The following is a 21,483-nucleotide window of genomic DNA, read 5'->3' on the forward strand; positions in this document are numbered from 1 at the left end:
ATGTATTAGAATTAATATTTTTTTTTTTTTTTTAAATTACTTAATTTCGAAACACAAAAATGGACATAGTCAAAGGTAATAATACAAATGGTAAGTATACAAAAGTACATATTAATGAGGTTAAATCACATCCATTGTTGTTACGATACAATATCTTATACAATATTATATAATAATATGTTATAACATTATGACAACATAATAATATCATTAAAAATAAATGCTGTTGTTGAACACTCGAATTATAAATACTATAATATCTTATGACGTCAAATTCGTTATAATACTTTATTTGTTATTATTAAGTTTACGCTTATTTTACACTCAAAAAGATGCAAAAGTTTAACAATAATAAAAAGTTTTACTTATAGACATAATAGAAACTTTACAATTTACTCACGTATACATAATAAAATTATTAAAAAATAATAGAAAAGGTTAAATTGTACACAAATATATATATGCATATAAAAATTTTTGTTGAATAATACCATTGACTGCTAAAGAAAAAAAAAATAATAATAAAAAAAAAAACTTATTTCAATAGTACTGTAAAATTGTTAAAAAAAAAAAAAAATTGTGTGTTCACAAACATCGGCTGTACAATTTGATAACCAAATAAGAACAATTTCAAAAATAAAACTGAAATATTTGGTAAAAGGATTTTATTTCACCTTATCCAAACTACAAACAGACGAACATATTGATGGTGTCAGGTCGTCATGCAATGCAAGTGGTGCAGTCCAGCAGCTGCGTGGTTGTGCTTTGTTGTGGATGGGTGTTTGTGGAGAATAGTGATTGTGAAGTGTGGGAATGTTGTATCTACAGAGAACAATAATGTGTATGTGTAAATCTGTTAATGCTTTGTTTTGGGCAAGATATAAATGTATTATACGATTTAATGGCATCTCACTTGTAATAATAGTCATTGATGCCCGATAGAGAGTCAGTGAAATTGGCCTCAAGTCAAGCATCTTCACCAGAAAGCGGCGAAATACCACTTGGTACATGTGTGCGGAGCGCCGCTACTGGAGGGTTGCTTGTTACCAACATGTGATCCCTTTCATCATTGCTGCACACACAATATAGTAAAAAAAAAAAGAATATTTAGAAACTTTGATGAAAAAAATAAACACCCTATTATGCAAAATAATATTTTATATTCAATATATATCATTTATATTTATTAAAAAAAAAAAAAAAAAAACAATAATTGTTCTTATAAACTAAAAAACCAAATAAAATTAAGTAGGCTTAGAAAACAATTAACTAACAATCACATAAACAATATTTAAATACAGCAAATATAATTAATTTAATCATTATCAATGAAGATTAAATTTATACCTAAATAATAACCATCATTAGTTATTAAGAAGGTTTTTTTATTCTTCTTTCCTACAATGTTTTAACAAAGATTAAAAAAATACATGATGTCCTTCAGAGTGTATAAGAATGAGTCATATTCATAAATGACATGAAAAAATAAAAGTTTAAATATACTATAACATAACTCTATGGTTAATGAATAATAGGTAAATCTTATAATAATAAATTATTATGACGTTAACTTAGTTTTACATTTTTGTTCAATCATGGATTTAATAACATTAATTTTTTTTTTCTTAATCCATACTAAAAATGTAGTTTTAAACAACATTTAGTACAGGACACTTGCTTAGACAACACTTACCAATCTTTGTTATCGTTTCCCATTAATTTTCTGGTTTCATCTTCTTCGATAATTGTTGGTGGAGCTTCTGATGATGGTCCATACTGGGCAGATGCCATCAAAAGATCAGTCGATGGATTCAATGTAAGGACCTTGATAAATAATAATATTTATTATTTTATATAAATTAATGCCTCCATAATAATAAGACACATACTTGTCCATTGGAAGATTGTGATTCCAGTTGTCGAGCTTTACTATTGAAGCAAGGGCAACTTTCTTTGTCCTTGATGTATCGGAAATAACCGATCAATAAAGCGACACCAAACACAAAACAGAAAGAACCGATAACCAAATATGCTATATCTTCTGTATAGTTATCTTTAGTATCATCAGAACGAACAAAGTTGGTGGTAATGTACAGGAACAAAAATACACCGATGGCGATCAGTATCCAACTGATCAGAATGAATGACCAATGAAACCATCTTGGGTTACGGATGTGATTCAGGGTACGATTGAGCAAACCATTTGATTGTTGCGACCATTCGTTTTGTTGTTCATAACTTACTGTAGTTGGCTGGTACACGGGACCTGATGCTGGCATTTTGATTATTGAAATTCCAATTAAAACCTGTAATTGTATTTATTGTTAATACTTTTAAAAGTTGAATCATGTAGACTTGTACTTATTTCTGACAAAGAGAAACTATACATTTGCTTAAGATAAGATTTTATAACACATTATATAACTTATAATAAAATATCTAATATATGTGCGTCTTGAGTAATTATGAGTAATCTCAAGTTTTATCATCACACACGGGTCCAAACAATTATTGCTAACAATGCGTATTATTGAATATGTACACAGGAATGTAGATAATGTTGTTTTCGTCTACTTGGTAAAACGATAAAAAATTAAATAACGCCTCAACAGAAATCAATTGACCGAACTCCATGGACAAAGAACGACATCCTTGGGAGGAAAACAGATAATTCCAAAATAAAACGCGTTTCAAAGCGATCGAACGCAGCAGATGTTGATGCGCGAGCACGCGTTCGCGGAACGAATCAGGCAATTGTTTGATATTCTTCACGAAACGTACGGAAGTAAACTTACGGAACAAGCGGCAAGGTTCGAGCTGCGGCGGGCGGTTGACGAATCGCGTTATTTCTCTTGTCGGTGAAATCCCTCTAAAAGTTGGCCGACGCTGTACCCATAATAACAAGCTTGTGTGGTCGAGCGGACGCAGCCAGTTGTGACAGCGGAGGAGTGCGATAAGTTCACGACCGGATCGGTAAGACGATGATGCGGTGACAGTCGTGCCGTACAAGCCAGGTGGTCGGTACAAGTATTACAGGTGGGTAGTAGGTACGGCCAACGGTATCTCGGGGTAGCAGCAGCGGTTGGGTTTGACGTGTTCGAATTTTTGTTCTGCTTTCACCGGTTTTATGTTCGTTGGCGAACGGTGGATTTCGAGACGCACGACGGCGGCCGACTGGTGTTTTGGACGTACGACGCGAACGTAACGGGTGACGGCCGAGAAGCGCGAAAAACTGTCGAGACGAACGGCGACGGACGACGGAGCGAGTGCACCTCGGAACGGTATAACAATGCTAATAGCAATAATATCGTACGCCTCGCCGCGGCCCCCGCCCGTCTGATAAAACACGTCGGCCCGCCCCGGTCGTCCCCACACCGCGCGGTCGGCTGCCTCGGGCTACGGCCGCGCAGTGTGACCAACCGCGTTCGAACGGCACCCGGTTCGCTTCCGCTCTCGACGCAGCCGCCCGTCTCGCAGGACTATTACTACGCGTTATTGCGCGCGTACTCGGATGGTCGCGTTGAGGGCGCGTCTACACCGGCGAGGAACGCGTTGGGAACGCGTTGCAAACAATCAACACGCGAACTCGCCTTAGGTCTCGGGGCGTCGAGCCGACGACGTTCTAAAAAATCCGTCCGGGACCAGCGGCGTACTTTTTGAGGGTGGGGGGCCGATACCCCTCGCCCGTCACTTGATATGTTCGTGTGGGTATCTGCTATGATAGAATTACAAAAATTGAAACTTGGAAGTCATTGTTCAGCAAGATTACCCATTGTCGATTATTATTTTAAATAATCGTTGTTTTTTCGGTACCGAATGTTCGATGCACAGTGGTGTATGGGGGAGGCGCTTAACATTTTTCCAAAAAAGAAGCGATTTCATAGTATTACAAAAAATGCGTATAAAGTATGAAATATCAAGTAACGTGCATTATATTACGGGCGGATGAATTCGATGGGACAAACACCCGTTCCGATACAGGATTATCCAACCAACTTTTGCTCCTCCGCTGAGAGAAGTGCCCCGAGAAACGTTTAGGAAATGTTACGTCTGACACAACAACACACGTAGCACTGGGCTTGATGTCGACGCGAAAATAAGTTGGGTGTTTTATTTTCGGAACTCTTCCATTACACGGCTGCTCATCGGCGTTTCCTACCGGTGGTTAAACGTGCCACTATGTTTTTAAACAGCTCGACAACTACTCGCGAACAGAAATAACACTAAAGCTAAGCCCTGTTCTATTCTATCGATGACCCGAGTGTTTGACGACCGCAGGACGTGCGCACACGAGGAACGAATAGCGGACGCCGAAACGTACTGGAGGGCTATCCCGGGACATGGGGATGAGATGATGATGTGTGTGGTACATTTTTCGCACGTCGACGTATAAACGAAACAATACGCGACAACTGTTGCCAGCAATAGTATTACAAATATTATATTCATCGTGTCCAAAACTAGTGTTAATATAAACACGGTAGGTACATTGGTACTGTTCTCCAGGATATTGTTTCAACTGTGGTTCGAAAGACATAATATTATTATTGATAACGTTATCTTTTCTGAATTGTAATATTTGGTGATTTGTTTTTCTGTTGTGAGCTCTACTTCCGCGAGGCCTTGTGCAGCTCCACTGTCTGCATGTTTGTCCTATACACAGTGGCGTATTGGAGGGTATACGCGGGTATATACCATATACCCGGATCCCTATTTTTAGATTTATGCGTATACCTTTAAAAAAATTCGTCTATCATGGGTATACGCTAACTAATCATTAGAACATAATGGGTATACGCAAGCTTCTAATTTTTAATCACCATAAGGTATACATTATACAACAACAACAGTATAGAATTTATTATTATTATTATACACTATAGCCACTATCCAAAAATAGCCTTGTGTTCGCATAAACTTCGATTAAATTTTTCCCGACTTCGGGTATTTGCAAAGACGGTGGGAAACTGCCAAGCGTCTACATACTGTACATCATAATCTCGGTGGACGCGTGCGATATTATATTATCGAGCGGATATTATAATTGTTAAAAATAAATCAACAGTCAAAAAGTTCTGTTTATCAATTTATCACAATATTAACCGATCTGTATACGATGTTTTGGATAGATTGTGATTATTAATTATTATATTGTTGTCAGTTTGTCACTTAATTAATATTTATTCGTCACATGTTTGTGCAAATTATTTTAAATGAATACTAAAATATTATTTTACATAATAAAACATTAGGTTTCATGAAAATAAATATTAACATCAGTATAATATATTATTCAATTTCATATATGATACATACCTATGAGTTAAATAAAGATAAGTTTACAATGTAGACTTCCATAGCAAGCGTAGATCCAAGGGGACTATGGGGGCGCGCACCCACTTCAAATCCCTCAAAAAATATTTTTTGACATTTTGTACTTTCTCTCCCTCATGAGAAAAATGTTTGGCGGTGGTATATCCCACGTCCTCATCATATTATGTAATTTTGAGTTTAGGTAGGAAGACCTTTTTTTTTTAAGGAGTTTAGTCCCCCTCTTCCCACCAATAAACGCTTATGTGCTGAGCGTATACCCTAAAAAAAAATGCGAATACATCACTGCCTATACATCCATCTTACGCCATCAACGGCCGAGATTATTACTTCATTTTTTCTACGAACCAAATATATTCGTTTATTCCGAGTTCGTGTAGTGCAACATATAATATTATCGTCATCAAACGATAACGGAACAAAGCTGTGCGTGGGAAAAAATAAAAACCTATCGTTGTTCATACATTGTACGCAATGCCGCACGGATTTATTGTTATCGGGATTTCAGTACGGGATTTGTTTTGGTTAAAAGTATCACAGATTACATATGTTCTGTACCGCATCGACACCTTAACGACTTTTAAACGTGCACGCGCCCGCTAAACCGTATTTGTCGTCCGTCATCCTGCTTTACCCACGAGACGCTTCTGAGCACTGGATCGTCCGCGAACACCGGTCATCGTTATCGAAGAACGTGTTGAAGAACTCTATGGGCGCAACTAGAGCTCGAATATTGAGGGTGCTGAAATTGCTGAAAGTAAAATTAAATGGTATTTTACTGTAATTACTATAGATTATATAGATCTGAAAAAAAAACAGAGTGCTACATTTGAATTCAAGGGTGCTAAAAACCCTGGTTGCGCCTATGAAAGAACTCTTATTCCGTTGTCGGACGGCCCGGATCACGGTTATTCGTAGACATTCTTATTATTATATTATTATTATATTTGAAGACATCATACGCCGAATGCGAATCCCGCGAAAACGCTCGTTTCTCGTGCAATCCCGCCGCCGACGGATACGGATAATCGATTTCGTGGCGGTTTTATGCTAACGCACGCACGCATTAATTCCGCACATAATACATATTGCATTGTATCAATTGACATTGACATTTAACCGCGATTGTCGCGAGCCCGAAGTGCGTGTACGTTGCATAAACGCATTTCGAGCTCACCGACTTTGAAAGGAATACCTAATGTGGAAAAAAAAACGGAGGTGATAATCTTTCGCCCGGCGGCGCGCAACGCGTGCCACGGAATATGATTTGGTCTAAAAATAAATTTTAAATCCAAATGATCCGTTCTTAACGATTAGTCGTGCCACGACTTTGGGGGACGGCGCTCCGGGAAATCCTTGGTTTTCGTAAACCAGAGTGCCCGCGACTCGAAGAAGTTTGGGAACCGCTTATCTCGCCAGTCCGGGGGGCGCAGTGCGCGAATGATTTTCGATTGCGAATCGTATCGTTATCGCACCCTAACCTTACCGGTTTGACAGGACGCGGTTCTCGTGGCTCGTTGTGCGACTGCAAACGCGAAGAAAGTAAATCTTGTCACGATGGGCAACTAGCGCAAGGACGCGTGATTCTGGTAGTCTACAGGTTAGTTTATCGTTTCCGAACGGCAGCGTAGTTTGGATAATATTCACGGGCCACTTGTTTCAAAGACGTTTTAAACGTATTTCGAACGTTTACGGGACAATAAAAGTTTTCGAACAACCGCAGAACGGATTTCGATGTCGTGGCGTACGCGTAATATGTGGGCGTATGAAATGGGAACATTTTTCGTGTTTTAGCACATTCGTTCGGCACATCGCCCCCATGTGCGTGACGCAATATTGCGCGGATTACCATTGACTGTTAAAAACGGAAAATTCAATGTTATTGATTCGTTTTCAGTGGAATATTTCGGTTTCCGAACGTGCAATCGTAGACAGTCATGTGACCAAAGGTGGCAGAAATGGTGTTCGTGGACACAGTTCCGCTTTCAATGATGGTGATGGTTTTATAGGTCTTTAGCATTTCGCGGAAAACATTTTGTTGATTTGTATGTAGCGTATTTTAAGAGTGTTCAGAGTGCATTTTATATTTTTCCTTGACGATTTACATAATTTATTCATTCTGATAGGTAAAATAAATAAAAAAAAACGTCCACTTGGAAGACCGAGAACAAGAATGAAAGACACAGTAGAAAAGGATATGAGACTGATAGAATGCAATGTTAGACTAAACTTTGGACAGAGAAAAACGGAAAGGCTTACTAGTGGCAGCGCAGGTCCTTAATGGATCGTTAAGCTGTTGATGATGATGATGATGATGATGATTTACATAATTCGAATAAATATAGAATAAAAACTATAAACATAGGTATATTTATTAATTATTATTTACAATTCAAATGTTTCCATTGCAGTATGAGCGTAAACTGTTCGTGTGCTTAATATACATCAATATACATCAACGAGATGGTGCTGCGACGAAAAAAATATGTACAAATATTTTAATATTTTACGTGCGCAATAAAAAAATAAATAAAACTGGCGAAATCGGTAAAATTATTTTAGTGACGTTTTAAATTATTCGTATATAAAGTATTCCATTTTTTAACTCCAATTTAAAATTTTCCATTAAAAAAAAAAAAAAAAAAAAAAAAAAAAAAAAAAAAACTTTCTCCGTAATCTGATGAAGTAATGGTCGTGAAAGAAAACAACGACAATGCATTGTCTGCAAGTAATAATACACAAATCATTTACCTCGTGGTGCAGGAATGGGTAATGCTGAACTGACAGTGCCGCATTCGGGCGATAATGAACATGTATAATTTTGGGAATCACCCTTGGGGGAGCCGGCCTCCTTCTCTGGGCGGGTTCAAAACGCGCTCGCGTTTATACAATTCTAAAAATGTCATCGTATTTTCTATATTTAGCTCTACTTTTGTAACATCACGACTCACGAGTACTAGAGACATCATTACATAACATTATAGTATTATCATGGCCAGGAGGTGCGTAAAAAGTTGAAACACATACGGTGGGACTGGTATTTATCTGGAAAAATATTTGATCGGAAACTCATTTTGTCGGAAACGCATTTCGTCAGAACCGCATTTTATTTGAAACATATTTGGTCGTAAATGTATTTCCCATGAACTATTTTTCTAGGAACCATAAATTGTTGGATACGTATTTTTCATGAAACGCAATTTATCGGAAAACTATTTCTTTGAAAAAGTATTTTCTTTGAGCCGTACTGTATTTTCTATATATATATATTACCACTATTCTTTAATCGTATTTGTTGTTCTATCTTTAGTAAACATTCTACGTTTTTGTTGGATAACAAGGTGGTAATGTGAAATGTGGTCCTTAAGTCACTGCTCCTAGTTTTATAAAATCAAAATTGGATCCTAAGATAAACGTAATATCATAAATAACGATGCATTAAATATTATTAGAATTTATAAGCTTGTAATAGTTACTGTTTGCATTTCGATAAGAGAATATACGATGTCTTCCATTTAACAAAACGACAATTTTTTTTTATGTGGATGACATACGCATGTCAAAAAAAAAAAAATGATAAGTTATTTAACTAATCAAACACATGAAAATTATTATTTTTTTATTGAACTCAAAAAGCACTTTCTTCCTATCCCCCTCTCTCCCTCGTGAATTGATGCCTTTTTCATTCACATTTGAAAATGCATTTATTTCGTAAACCGAAATGAAAAACTGCGAAACTAATACCCTAATTTTTTGTTATAAGATTCGAGTTGTACACTAAATATTAAAGAGTTCTAAATTATACTTTTCCAACTGAATCCAAATCGATTCCAAATTATCGTTTCAGTGGCGGCGTGACGGCAGATTTTTGAGTCTCTGGACTCAACTCAGTGGATGGGTAGGTGGGTGGGTATTGACTATTGGGTATCGAGTGAGTATGTAACATGTAGAACGAATAGTGGGGGAGCTCTTTTAACAAGCTACCCTTAAATTTCTTTTTAGGTGGGTGGGTGGGTGGGCAAAATTCTAACAGGACTTATGAAGTAAAATATTTCGTGCTGCCACTGTATCGTTTGAATTATTATAATTATTTTTTCTATATTTTTCTTCTCCAGAGCTTAGAAGGTGCATCATGTATGCTAATGCAGTTGATGAATCGGTTTTTCGCATTCCAGGGACGTTTCCGTGCGTCTGTGATCACAGACCGTTCCCTAACTAATCTACATACATTCACGTATGTATATACCGCTGCGGGTGACAAATTTGCTTTGGTCTCAAGCATCTGTCCGAGATAATACCCCCGATAACAAAGCGATCTGTATTATCATCGAAATTGTTTATTATCTTCAACGTTATGCGTTTAGTATACATAAGCTAACAGTTTTCGTCAACGGTCCGGGGCTACCACACTTACATTACGGTTTTCTCCGTCTTTAGTATACTTATACATAAATGATTTAGTACGACTATTTTTCAAATACTTAAGCAACCGACGAATATGCAAATACTATCCGCTGAACGCGAACGCGTGCCGTTATTGTGTTTATAAACGGTTTTACGTTTCTCATCGTTGTATACGTTCGTTGAGTCACGGTTTAGTACAATAATAATAATAATAATAATAATATTAAAACGTATGATTTTAAGCACGGATGCTGTCACACGTGAATACCGCGGTGCCGTATTTCTTTTTTTATTACATGAACCGTTGTCGAACAAATTATTATTTTACAATAAGGGATGATAATGATGAATCGACCGCCAACATCATCGATTTGCACGTTATTCCATAAATATTTAAAACATATAACGTGTTATTCACATTCACATATTTTAAGTATTTTTCCCGCTTGATTAAGAGAACGTGTGAGACCAATAAAAATACATTTCACGCTGGACAAAATCATTCGGTTTAAATGCGTAGCAGATTCTCCATTTTTTTATTATTTCTTTTTTAACGAGAAGAACATTACTTATTCTTTTTATTCGTTTTTATTGTTTTTCGCTAACAAAAACGGACTCAAAGTTATTCGTTAACAACACTTGTAAAATTTATAGTTTTGTGTTTAGCTATAAAAACTATTGAAATAAGTTTAAAATGAAAACGTTACATCATAGATAATGTTTTCTTTTTTAAAACGAAAAATAAAAAGAGCTTTCACTTTAAGTTTACTCTGAATGGTTTTGTATCGCGCAACACATGATTTTTCTGTGAAAAAAATCGTATATAAATGATTGATTAATTAAAATGGATCCACGTGGATCATCCACTCGCACTTACGCGTCCGTACTGTAGCTCCTATCGTCGTCGATCTATACGGAGCGTTAAGCCCGGGTCACGTTTTTGAGTATGAAGACCTTTTAAACGGGATTCGATAAGAGTTATCGTAGTCTTTCACGCGTGCCGTAAAACCTATCCACTTTTCGTCCATCGTTACATCGTCGATGGATCGGACTGACGAGGATTCTTGAAACGGAATCAATACATGGGCGTAAAATTCGCCTCAGATCGATCGGGCACAACATTTGAATCGAACTATTAAACACGCGCATACGTTTCTGAAGCGTTGGAATTAAACGTACTACGGAAGCTGAGGGAGTAAATCTAGAAAAAAATTCAACCCGATCGATTGCGATGCACTTGAATGCGTTTCCGGAATCCTTGTGCCGCTCAACTACACCGACAGAAACGCGGACGAATTTCGTACCGCGGCTTGCGAAACACGAACGACAACCTAACCGGTCGGCACAAGCGAAACGTACGCGCCTTGATCAGTGACCGGCTGGAAACGTGACGTAGGGATCCCAGATTTATTTTGTAAAAATACGGGACATTTTAAATCATACCTATTCTTGAAATTCACATTGGTGTTAACTCGGGGAGGGGATCTATGTTAGCAATTAACTTATTACAAAATTAAATATGTGATGTTTGTTATCTCTTTGTAAACATTTGGGAGCTAAAATTACATTTGGCCTCGATGTAAAATTTCATTTTCCTCACAGTTACTAAATATACCTACTATAAAACAAAGTTAAACACAATATTTGATACTTCGAATAAATATAAATTTCAATTAAAATTAAAATCCAATAATTAGGCGGATTTTCCTATTTTTTTTTAGATTTATTTTTATTTTTATAATCGATTATTATTAATTATCGTTCGATTTAGATATTTTTGGTTTATCATTGATATAAGATTTAAAAGACTTAATGGTATTAAACAATTTAATTTTCAAAATAAGGTGCATTGGAAATGGATTAAACAAAATACGGGACAAAAGTATTATTTTTATAACTGTACGAGGGGCACAGGAACAGAATCCCGTAAAATACGGGACGTATGGGTTATAAATATATAAATACGTGACGACCACCGATCGTGTCGCGGCGCTGAAACTCGCGTGCAGTCGGGACTCGTCACAAGTCGCGTGCGATGTACGCGCGCGTCGAAGACGGTCCGCTGTCCAATCCCTTCCACCGCGGCGGCAGCAACGGCGCGCGTTGCGTAACAAGGACATTCGTCACGTCGGCGCAACAGTCCAAATAAGTCAATTACCGAACCGTTCGGGGAGACCGGTCGCGCCGTGTTCACGGGCTTCATCCGACGTTCGAACGTGCGCGCGGATTTTAAATCGCAGACATTCCGATCAAACGTGCGCGCGCGCGAATAGACGTTTTCCGAATGCGGTGCGTAAACAATGCACACGCGTGCATGTGGCGGATCTAGAAATCAAAAAAAAAAAAAAAAAAAAATGGTTAGAATAGTGAGTAACTGCCATAGTTCGTTGCGTATGTCGATTCGTACGAAGTCTTACGTCTAATTTTTGTAAATACGAGTATTTTAAGTACTTACGTTCGATAAGGTTCTACCTAATGACTATAAGGGGAGGGGAAAGGATTTAGACCCCATAACTCTCCTTGTTCCGCGCCTGCACGCATGTATGTACGCGAGTTTAACGATGTTTCTGGCGTGTACGTTTCAAACTGATATTCCGTTTTCGAATTACGTAGCGTATACGTTTGCCCGCGTACAGGCAATAGGTTTCCTTATCGTCCCTTCCGTGTTTACCTCGCGCGAGTACGATTATTATTATTATTATTATTATTATTGAGGAAACAATTTGCAACTTCTCTCACATTCTCCACAGTCTGCCCATCACTCTCAAGTTTCCGATCAAAATTATTTCGCTTTTTACATAATAACAATATTATGTCATTAGAACCAACAATTATTCTTAATTCCTTTTCAAGAGCCATCATTATTATTATTATATTGAAGTTTTTCGAAAATGCTGTTATGCTGTTATAATTTTATATTCGTAGCTTCAATAAATAAAAAAATAAAAAGTACGTTTATATCGTTTTAGACGTTTTTCAAACATTTCTCGGTCACGGTTTTCTTCGAGTTCGTTTACCGTAACGTCCAGTGCAATACAAATCTATAAACATGTTATACGGACCAGTGCTTAAATGTGAGGGGAAAGGGTGTGCATTTCTGAAGGGGCTTTATTTATCACGGAGTAAATCAAATTATTTAGATTAACGAGTAGGGGGGGGGACGAAAAATCAAAAAAAATTAATTTGTTTTTTTTTTTTAATACTACTTAAATGTACTCATATAAAATTAATTATTAAAACAGAAAATTATCATCAACTTTGTAACATTATCTTTTCCAATTAAAACTCTATAAAGAAGATGTTAGAATTTTTTTTTAACTTAAACTAATTGGAGGTTCATGATATTTTTGAAAAATCTACAAGTGGGCATATATAAAGGGGAACGAATGAGGTTGGTAGACACTGGTCTAGAATCATTTGTGCGTGTCGACCAACGACTAAGTTGCGTGGCGTGAATTACCCGATGCAGTTTTTCTCTTGTGCGCTTTAATGAACCGTTAATAATACACCACAAACCTATGTATTATGCACTGACTATAAGTGTAGACTAGTGGCTTTTATATAACCTCTAGACGCAAAGATATTACACCTATATACTTATATTTATTTGTACAAATAATACGCCTCCCTTTTTTTGTTCATTCACGTTTACGATGTGTCTATATACGTATACGTATACGTATGATATATGTATAAATACGTACACGAGGGAGCCTGATTTTCATTCAATTCCATTTTTACAGTTTTTATAATTTTAAACGATTGTTCATTACCATATATATACTTATTATAAGTGACTCTAACAGCGATCCTACTTCTCTATTCACTCCGGTATTAATATCTATATCTTTACTATTAGCTAGTCCAAAAAATACTCAACTCAAAAAATATCGTCGAGTTATGCGGTTCACTTTACACACGGGTTTAACTGATAACAAAGAACCCGGCATATTAAAAAAATCAAACAATATCATCATCCGAATCATCTGGAACAAAGACAATTTCTTACAAATATATATTAAGGATAATCAATCGAATCTCCATCCAACAATTTCAATACCAATGAAACAACATAATAAACAACATATTAAATATGTAAAACTGTCTAAAAATTATTACCACTAGAGCCGGAATATTCTAATGTCAACTCTTTATCCACAAGGAACAGATGATTTGCTTACAAGGTGATGCACCGCTGACAATCCAACGCCCTATAATTACGATGAAGAACGATACATCCTAATCTAGCAATGTGGACGAAGATGCAATCTACAATACAGATTTCATTTCAAACTTTTAAAATGCCACTAAACTTAAAAATCTATTATAATAATCGATTAAATATAAATATGTATATATACTAAGTATACCTACGCAAGAGTTAGGCTAGTGATCTTAGATATAAAAATCTTATCCTCAATAAAAATAAATTATAATAAACTAATGGCCTATGATGCCGGGTTGTAAAATAATAGTTCAATAAAAAAAAAAATTATAATAATATATTCGTTATTATTATTGTTGCGTTCGTTGTTTTGTTCCGGTCAATTGATATATGGTTTTTGATGAGAGCAAATCTTATTGTTTCATATGTGCATATAATTTTATACACGTGCTTAGAAGACATAATATACGCCTTTAAAACTTGCACATAATATGGAGAGATCAAACTCTAAACATATTGATGGAGTAAAGTGTTAAATATAGAACCTTGTATTGAGTCTAAAAAATGTCTAAAAATAAACCTAACATTAACCTAAACTTTCCAGATGTACCTAACGTGACGGCTCTATCGGTGGTTACATGACACATGTGATCTAATGCAATTGATGTATACATTTGAACATTTATTTATTTATATTTTTTTATGTAACTTATTTCAACACATCAGACTGCACTCGTATAATTATTACCACTGAGAATATCAATGAGTAGTCAATCGATTGAACTCAATTAGAGCATGTCTACGTAATTTACAATGATTATGTAATATTTTTCAAATCATCTTAAAGGAATTTAAATTAAAAATGGACCGATGGTTAAATTTTAAAAGGAAGAATTATTGAGAAAACATCATGTATGAAAAAATAAAAATAAAATAAGGTATCTCCCTGAGTTTCACGTGCAACGGCTCTGAAAAAAAAAACTTCAATGTGTAGGTAATATGTTTTGAGGTATTTATTAAACAAGATATTGAAACCATAAAAACTAAAAACAACATCTTGAAGCTAAACATAATGAATATGTAACAAAAATGATTGATTTTTTTTTAAAAAAAACAAAGAGAAACGTTGAGAAAAAATACGAAATGTTTTAAAAAAATTGCAAATGAATGTATAAATGGAAATATCGTAAAATCATATTCTGTCACACGAAATCACACGATTGCAGAAGATTACCTGTTGTAAGAGCTATGGTTTTTACAATGACCGGTGAAGAAGATACAATTAACATCAATAAAATTATATAAAATAAAAACGAATCGACAGTTTAGCAGGAAATATTAAAAATGTATAGATAAAATACATGTTCTATGCGCATTTCTGGGTACCGCATCTATATTTAAGACGTGAAACCGTTTAACGTTTTGAGTTTGGCGTTACCACTCACTTTTACTGTAATATTTTACATATATATATATATATATATATATATATATATATATATATATACATATGTATATATATATACATATGTATCGTATACATACGAGTATGGATAAACTATTTACAGGGCGATTTTTTCATCCGTAGATGCTTGTCCTCTTCGAAATCTGTGAGTTCATTTTTTTTTTAACTATTTCATGTACTTGTTTGAAGCACGCACATTTATGAGAATTTTATTCTCAAAGGTTTGATTGTAAATTGCCATACTTTTTCAATAAAAAATAAATATAATACGGTACGATGTAGGTCATAAAAGTCAACGTAAGATATTATGGATTGTATAATTTTACAAATAATATCATTATTAATTTATTTATTAATAGTTCATCGGTAGGATTTCTTGTTTTCCGCACTTTATAAATTTAAATGATAATTCTACTATAATTATGGTGGGTATGGTACTTTGTATGCATATTGATGCAATAATATACTGTATTATACAGTTCAATAGTTTGCGTGATATTTTTTTTAGCCTAAGTACATATAAATATCAATATTATTTGATTATTTAACAAAGATATCGATTTTTGGAATAAGTTAGAATAATAAATATTTTTAACAAATTGATGATGGGAAATTTTCAATATCAGTTTCAAACCAGAGGTGATACTGCTACATACTCTGTTAAATAGAGTTATCGAGTACATATCTGAGAACAATATTGGTAGATGCTCTAAAAAGTAATTATATTTGAAAATAAGTATAATTGTTAGCTTTGCGAATAAAAATAATTTACTATTTCTGATATTATTATTTTTTAAATTATTTTTATTTCTGAATTTCAGGTATTTTAGAACCTATAAATAGTATGTAAATAGTATATAGTACAATAAGTGATGATTATGAATCATTTATTTTGTTATAATATGGTGGGGGTGGCCAAATTGCGGCTCGAGATTCATATTGTGGCTCTTGTCATTGTTAGATGCGGCTTGAGTTTTATTTCTAAAATTAAAATCGACTTATTATGTTATTATTATTCTGAATTTTTATTTTTTGGTCTAAATTTATTAAAAATTATCAAATTATTTAAAATTAATCTATAAACATTTTGGCTCTTGAAATTATAGTATTTATTCATGTGGCCCGTGAACCTATTCATGTTGACCACCCCTGTAATACGGTAATAAAATATACTATCATGTGTAAAATGTATCTCTATTCTAGGCTATAATAATAATAATAATTATAATAATTATTATTATTATTACTATTATTACATTAGATTATTTTTATTACATTAGATCAATTACAGTAATATAAAATTGTAATTACATATCGTTGGGATTTATTGAATATAGATATATAAGTGGTATAAGTATAAAAGGTTAAAAGGTTGCTAATTGTTAGATATATCATTTTATTTAAAACATACAAATTTATTTTTTATTTATCACAGAAAAAAATTAAAAAATTATTAGAACATAGCAAAATTGTGATGTAAATACTCATATAATAAAATATATTAAAAGTATAATACATACACGCTAAAAGATCGTGTCTTAGATTAATTTTTTTAAAAAAAAATTAGAAACCTCAGGATCAGATAAAATGTATATGCAATAATGTGTATATTATTGAATTACGAACTAACGATTTTATTGTTGAAATCGTAAAAAAAATTTGATGTATCCCGATGATGAATACCATCACAATAATCTAATTTTTATATTTTACAGATCGCACCAACTAATATAATAAACCCTATACGATGGACACATATAAAGATAGCGAAGTTATCATTAACTTGAAACTATTAAAACTAAGTCGTTACTACAACCTTATCGATCCTAATGGAAAAAAGATATTTGGATATAATATCAGTCGATTAATTTTCACTATAATCTTCGTGATTAATTTTACTCTTTTCGTTTACTCAAATTTAGGATTTGTTGTCAATGTGGATTATAAGCTTAGTAGTGCCGATTTTCTATTGATCATAGTGATTAATGTGATAATATTTCTTGTTTTTTTTGAAACATGCTTACTTTTATATCGTCTTGAAAATCTTGTGGATTTGCTTGACGTTACACGTATTGACTTTTTGAAGAGTGAACTATGTTGTAAAAACAATAACATACTATATGATTGTCGAAACAGAATTAAAAAGTATACCGACTTTTATTTTATTTTTAATGCGACAACTGGAATTCAATGGATATTATTTGGTCTTCTGAAAAACGTATTATTTTTTGATCATGAAAACGTAAATACACGCATCCCGAACATAATAAACATGCCGTTCCCGGTTAACACGGCCGTATACAATCAGTACTATATTTTATTTTTCATAATAGAATTTATGTTTATACTGATGTTGGCGTACTGTTTTAATATGATTGATATGTTTTTGTTGTCTTACGGTTGGATTTTAGTTTTTCAGTACAATGTACTCTGCTTGACCTTCAAGGACCTAAAACACGAAAATAAACGGCTAACGGGTAATAATATTTTAAAATTTCTTTTGATCCATTTTATTGTACTAGAGTTAAGTTCAACAACTATATAGTACAGACTTCGAGATAATTGCACTTTTTTTTTATCGAAAATATAGCTATATAATAATCGTTGGAAACATAATTATAATATATTTTTTGACACTTAATCCATCCGGTTAATATTTTTTAATTATTCTGTATAATTTTTATATAATTCTATATATAATTTTATACTAACCTACTCGAACGAAAGTTTAAATGAATTATGTTGTAAGAAATGTAAAACGTAAATGAATAAATGTACAAAAACTATAGAATCATTTACTTTAATTTTCAGAAAATGATATTGGTCACATGGATGTAAATATTGAATTAAAAAATGTTCTTTATGATCAACTTAAACTATTTTTGTAAGTATTTTTTTTAAATACTTTTCTTGGTGTACTACATTTTTTTTTTTTATAAAAATGACTTAAATATATATATGAATTTGTGTAAATTTTGCGTAATGAAATACAAATAATATACTTGTAATATATAAACAAACAAATAGTTTATGTATAGAAATAAATAAATATACGTATTATTATATTTGTTATGTACAGTTTTGACCGGTTTTGAATTAAAAATTCATCGCCTGGTATAGTTAAATTAAGTTTAATACAAAGTTAATAAAAATGTGACCGAAGGGGATTGCATGCTATGCTATTATTTCTCTTTCTAACAAGTGTGCACTAGAGGGATTTAGATGTTTTCTATTTCCAAGGTACCGATCAAATTATTGATGCGATAAGGACTTTTAAAACTGATGTAAATTCGTCGTAAAGTCTTCTTTAGATCGACTTTCCCACTTTTTTGCTTTTGTCTCCCAAAATTTAACAAAATAGTTTAATAGGATTAAACAAACACGAGAACACTTAGGGACCAGAAAAAAATTATAGTTATAGTGGAAGTAATTCGTGTATAGCCTATTTACGGGACGCAACTAAAGTGTTCCATATAACGAAGCAATAGGGAACATTGCAAGCCAGCAAACTAATTCGGCCTATAATTTATTAAAGAGTGTAAGATTTCTATTCTTGTGTATCCTTGTCCTATAATTAAGTTTTTGTTTCTTAACGTGTTCTAATTTTTTGTCTAAATTGTAGACATAATAAAAATATACATATTTTAAAATTATGAATAGTGAAATACATTTTTATAGAGTTTCAATATAATATATGTTACATTAATAGCATTTTTTTTTTTTTTAGAAAAATGAAATCGTATTATAAATGTTCAAGATTAATAGTTTTGGCGAATACTGTATTTTGTTCAAGCATTATTATAACAATGACGTTCACGTTTATTGTGGTAAATGTAAAAATATTATATTATGTATAAAAAATGTTTCATATATTTTAAAATTACAAATATGCTTTGCTGATAGACTTTCTCTTCGTCAGAATTGTCTTCAGTCTTCTACTTAGTGAAAATCGCAAGTACAGATCTCTACGTGTGTTTTCAAATATATTTATACTGTAAATTATTTGAAAATTTGAATAATAAAGTAAAAAATTGTATTCATAATATTTACTATTTATTTATAAACTTGATTAAATAATGTAAATTACTTTATGCAGAAAGACTCTGTCAACTTCAGTATATATTCTAGTGATTGGACGAATATGAATTTGAAATCCAAAAAATTATTATTATTAGCCATGAACATGAATAACGTCAATTGGTTGCAAATGAAAGCTTCGCCCCGAAGGCATGTCGACTTACAACAATTCTTAAACGTAATCGTTATCTTAGCATTTTATAAATTACCGACATTTTTTTTTTTTAAATAGTAAATGCCTATAAATTATTAATTGAACCTGATTTTAGGTATTAACAACTTGCTATAATATAATCTCTGTTATGGTGAATACGTTGAAGAAATAAAACTAAACATTCAAGTGCATACAGCAGTTGTTCGTTATTTAATGTTTGTATGAAAATTATACTTAAATAGTCAAATTTAACTAGGTAATTATTTACAAAATTCATAAACTAATGATCGTTGGTCAGTTCTTATCTGATATAACAATATCTTATACTGATGAATATTTTTAATATTTTTAGCACCTTTTTAAGAAAAATGGACTGATTGTTTTGTGAAAATAAGATATGTGAGTAATTTCCTTAAGAACTAAAACTTTTCCAGAACTTGATAAAAATATATCCAGAAGGCTTATCAGAAGTCATATTGTCAACGATATTTAAAAATTAATTGTGATCAATACGATTAGACTAAACAATGATTTAACCAATATTGACTATATTATGTGACATACGAGGACGAAGACCATTTATTTATTTATTCTATCAATTTTTTCACAGTAGCTTTTTCATCTTTAACTCAAAAAAAAAAAATGGACAACACATACCAAAGTTGACAAAACAATATTTGATTATAAATATTTAACAAAAATCTATAGCAATTAATGTAATACATTTATTATTAAATAATCTTTAAACACGAGCTCTCATAACTAACGATTTGACATCTAATTAGTTTGAAAAAGACCACGTTCAATTCATTGCAGAATAATTCACCACGATTTATAGTAAAATATATATGAGTTATAATGCATTTATAGTGAAATTAAAAAACAAATAAAATTAATTTTGAATAAATGGCAAACGGCTAAAAATAATAAAATCAATTTTATTATGTTATTAATTGTTCGATTTCTACAGTTGTTATATTTCTCGAATTCAATTAAATTATTCTACTTTTTAGAAATGTAATGGTTATTTATTTTTCTTTTTTATTTTGTTAACACTTTTTCTCCCTCTAAACTTGCTCAAAAGTATCAAGTGTAGCATTATTTCTGAAAGGTAATGTTCTTGAGTTGGTATTTTAGAGAGGTCATTTTTCGATTTTCGAAACGTTACTCGAAATAAAAGCGATTAAAGGAGAAAAAATGTACGATTTCACGATTTTATAATATTAAATAATTACGGATAATTTTTTCTACCAGAAATATTGCTTCAAATGAAAAATGACAAGAGATCTTTTTTATTGTATTTTGGATTTTGTTCCTTGTGGTTTAAAGTTCGGAAAATGTTAACCATTTTTAAGCTATTTATAGACATTTTAATTTTGGGAGTTTTTGTTGTAATTCGGTTAAATTTAGGTTATTTACTTATATTATCCTAACCAAGACACGGTAAAATTTTCAAAACATTTGAGCGACTTTTGAGCTTTTTCTTTTATTTTATATTTTTTTTCGTTTTTATGATATTTCCTAATTATAAATTATAATTATAATTATATAAATTACCTATTTATATAAATCGTTCTTAAGCTGTTCTTAAAACGCTTTGTTTATCACCATAGAAACAAATAAAATTAAATAAAAAAGATTCCTTCGTCCGCTCAGAATCGTTTTTTATCGAATGCAATTATTGCATTCAAATCAATTACAGTAAAATTACATTATCCTGTCCGAGTTATTTTTAAATATTGCGATAAATTTCCAAATGTTAAAATGTTATGATGACGGATGTTTTGGGCAGGAGGAATTGTATAGACATAAAAGTTATAATCATAGTTGTTTGTATCTTTTAACTCTGTGCAACGATTATTAAGAAGTTTATGAAGACGACATGCC

At 32.7% G+C, this 21,483-nt stretch overlaps 2 protein-coding genes across 2 annotated transcripts; one reads left to right on the forward strand and one right to left on the reverse strand.

Moving 5' to 3' along the window:
- Window positions 1–648: 648 nt before the first annotated feature.
- Window positions 649–3,314, reverse strand: LOC112685167. The gene is made up of 5 exons (XM_025556961.1): window positions 2,796–3,314; window positions 1,890–2,306; window positions 1,694–1,824; window positions 914–1,072; window positions 649–822 (listed from the first exon to the last, which is right to left on the reverse strand). The coding sequence occupies exons 2-4, from the start codon at window positions 2,277–2,279 to the stop codon at window positions 967–969; spliced, it is 627 nt and encodes a 208-aa protein (XP_025412746.1). The 5' UTR covers window positions 2,280–2,306; window positions 2,796–3,314; the 3' UTR covers window positions 649–822; window positions 914–966.
- Window positions 3,315–6,685: 3,371 nt separating this feature from the next.
- Window positions 6,686–20,236, forward strand: LOC112685168. Its single transcript, XM_025556962.1, has 6 exons — window positions 6,686–6,931; window positions 19,093–19,192; window positions 19,269–19,388; window positions 19,462–19,620; window positions 19,712–19,852; window positions 19,949–20,236. The coding sequence occupies exons 2-5, from the start codon at window positions 19,097–19,099 to the stop codon at window positions 19,766–19,768; spliced, it is 432 nt and encodes a 143-aa protein (XP_025412747.1). The 5' UTR covers window positions 6,686–6,931; window positions 19,093–19,096; the 3' UTR covers window positions 19,769–19,852; window positions 19,949–20,236.
- Window positions 20,237–21,483: the final 1,247 nt, after the last annotated feature.

The sequence above is a fragment of the Sipha flava genome, unplaced genomic scaffold (genome assembly GCF_003268045.1).
Source record: "Sipha flava isolate LNK unplaced genomic scaffold, YSA_version1 268_pilon_pilon, whole genome shotgun sequence".
NCBI lineage: Eukaryota > Metazoa > Arthropoda > Insecta > Hemiptera > Aphididae > Sipha > Sipha flava.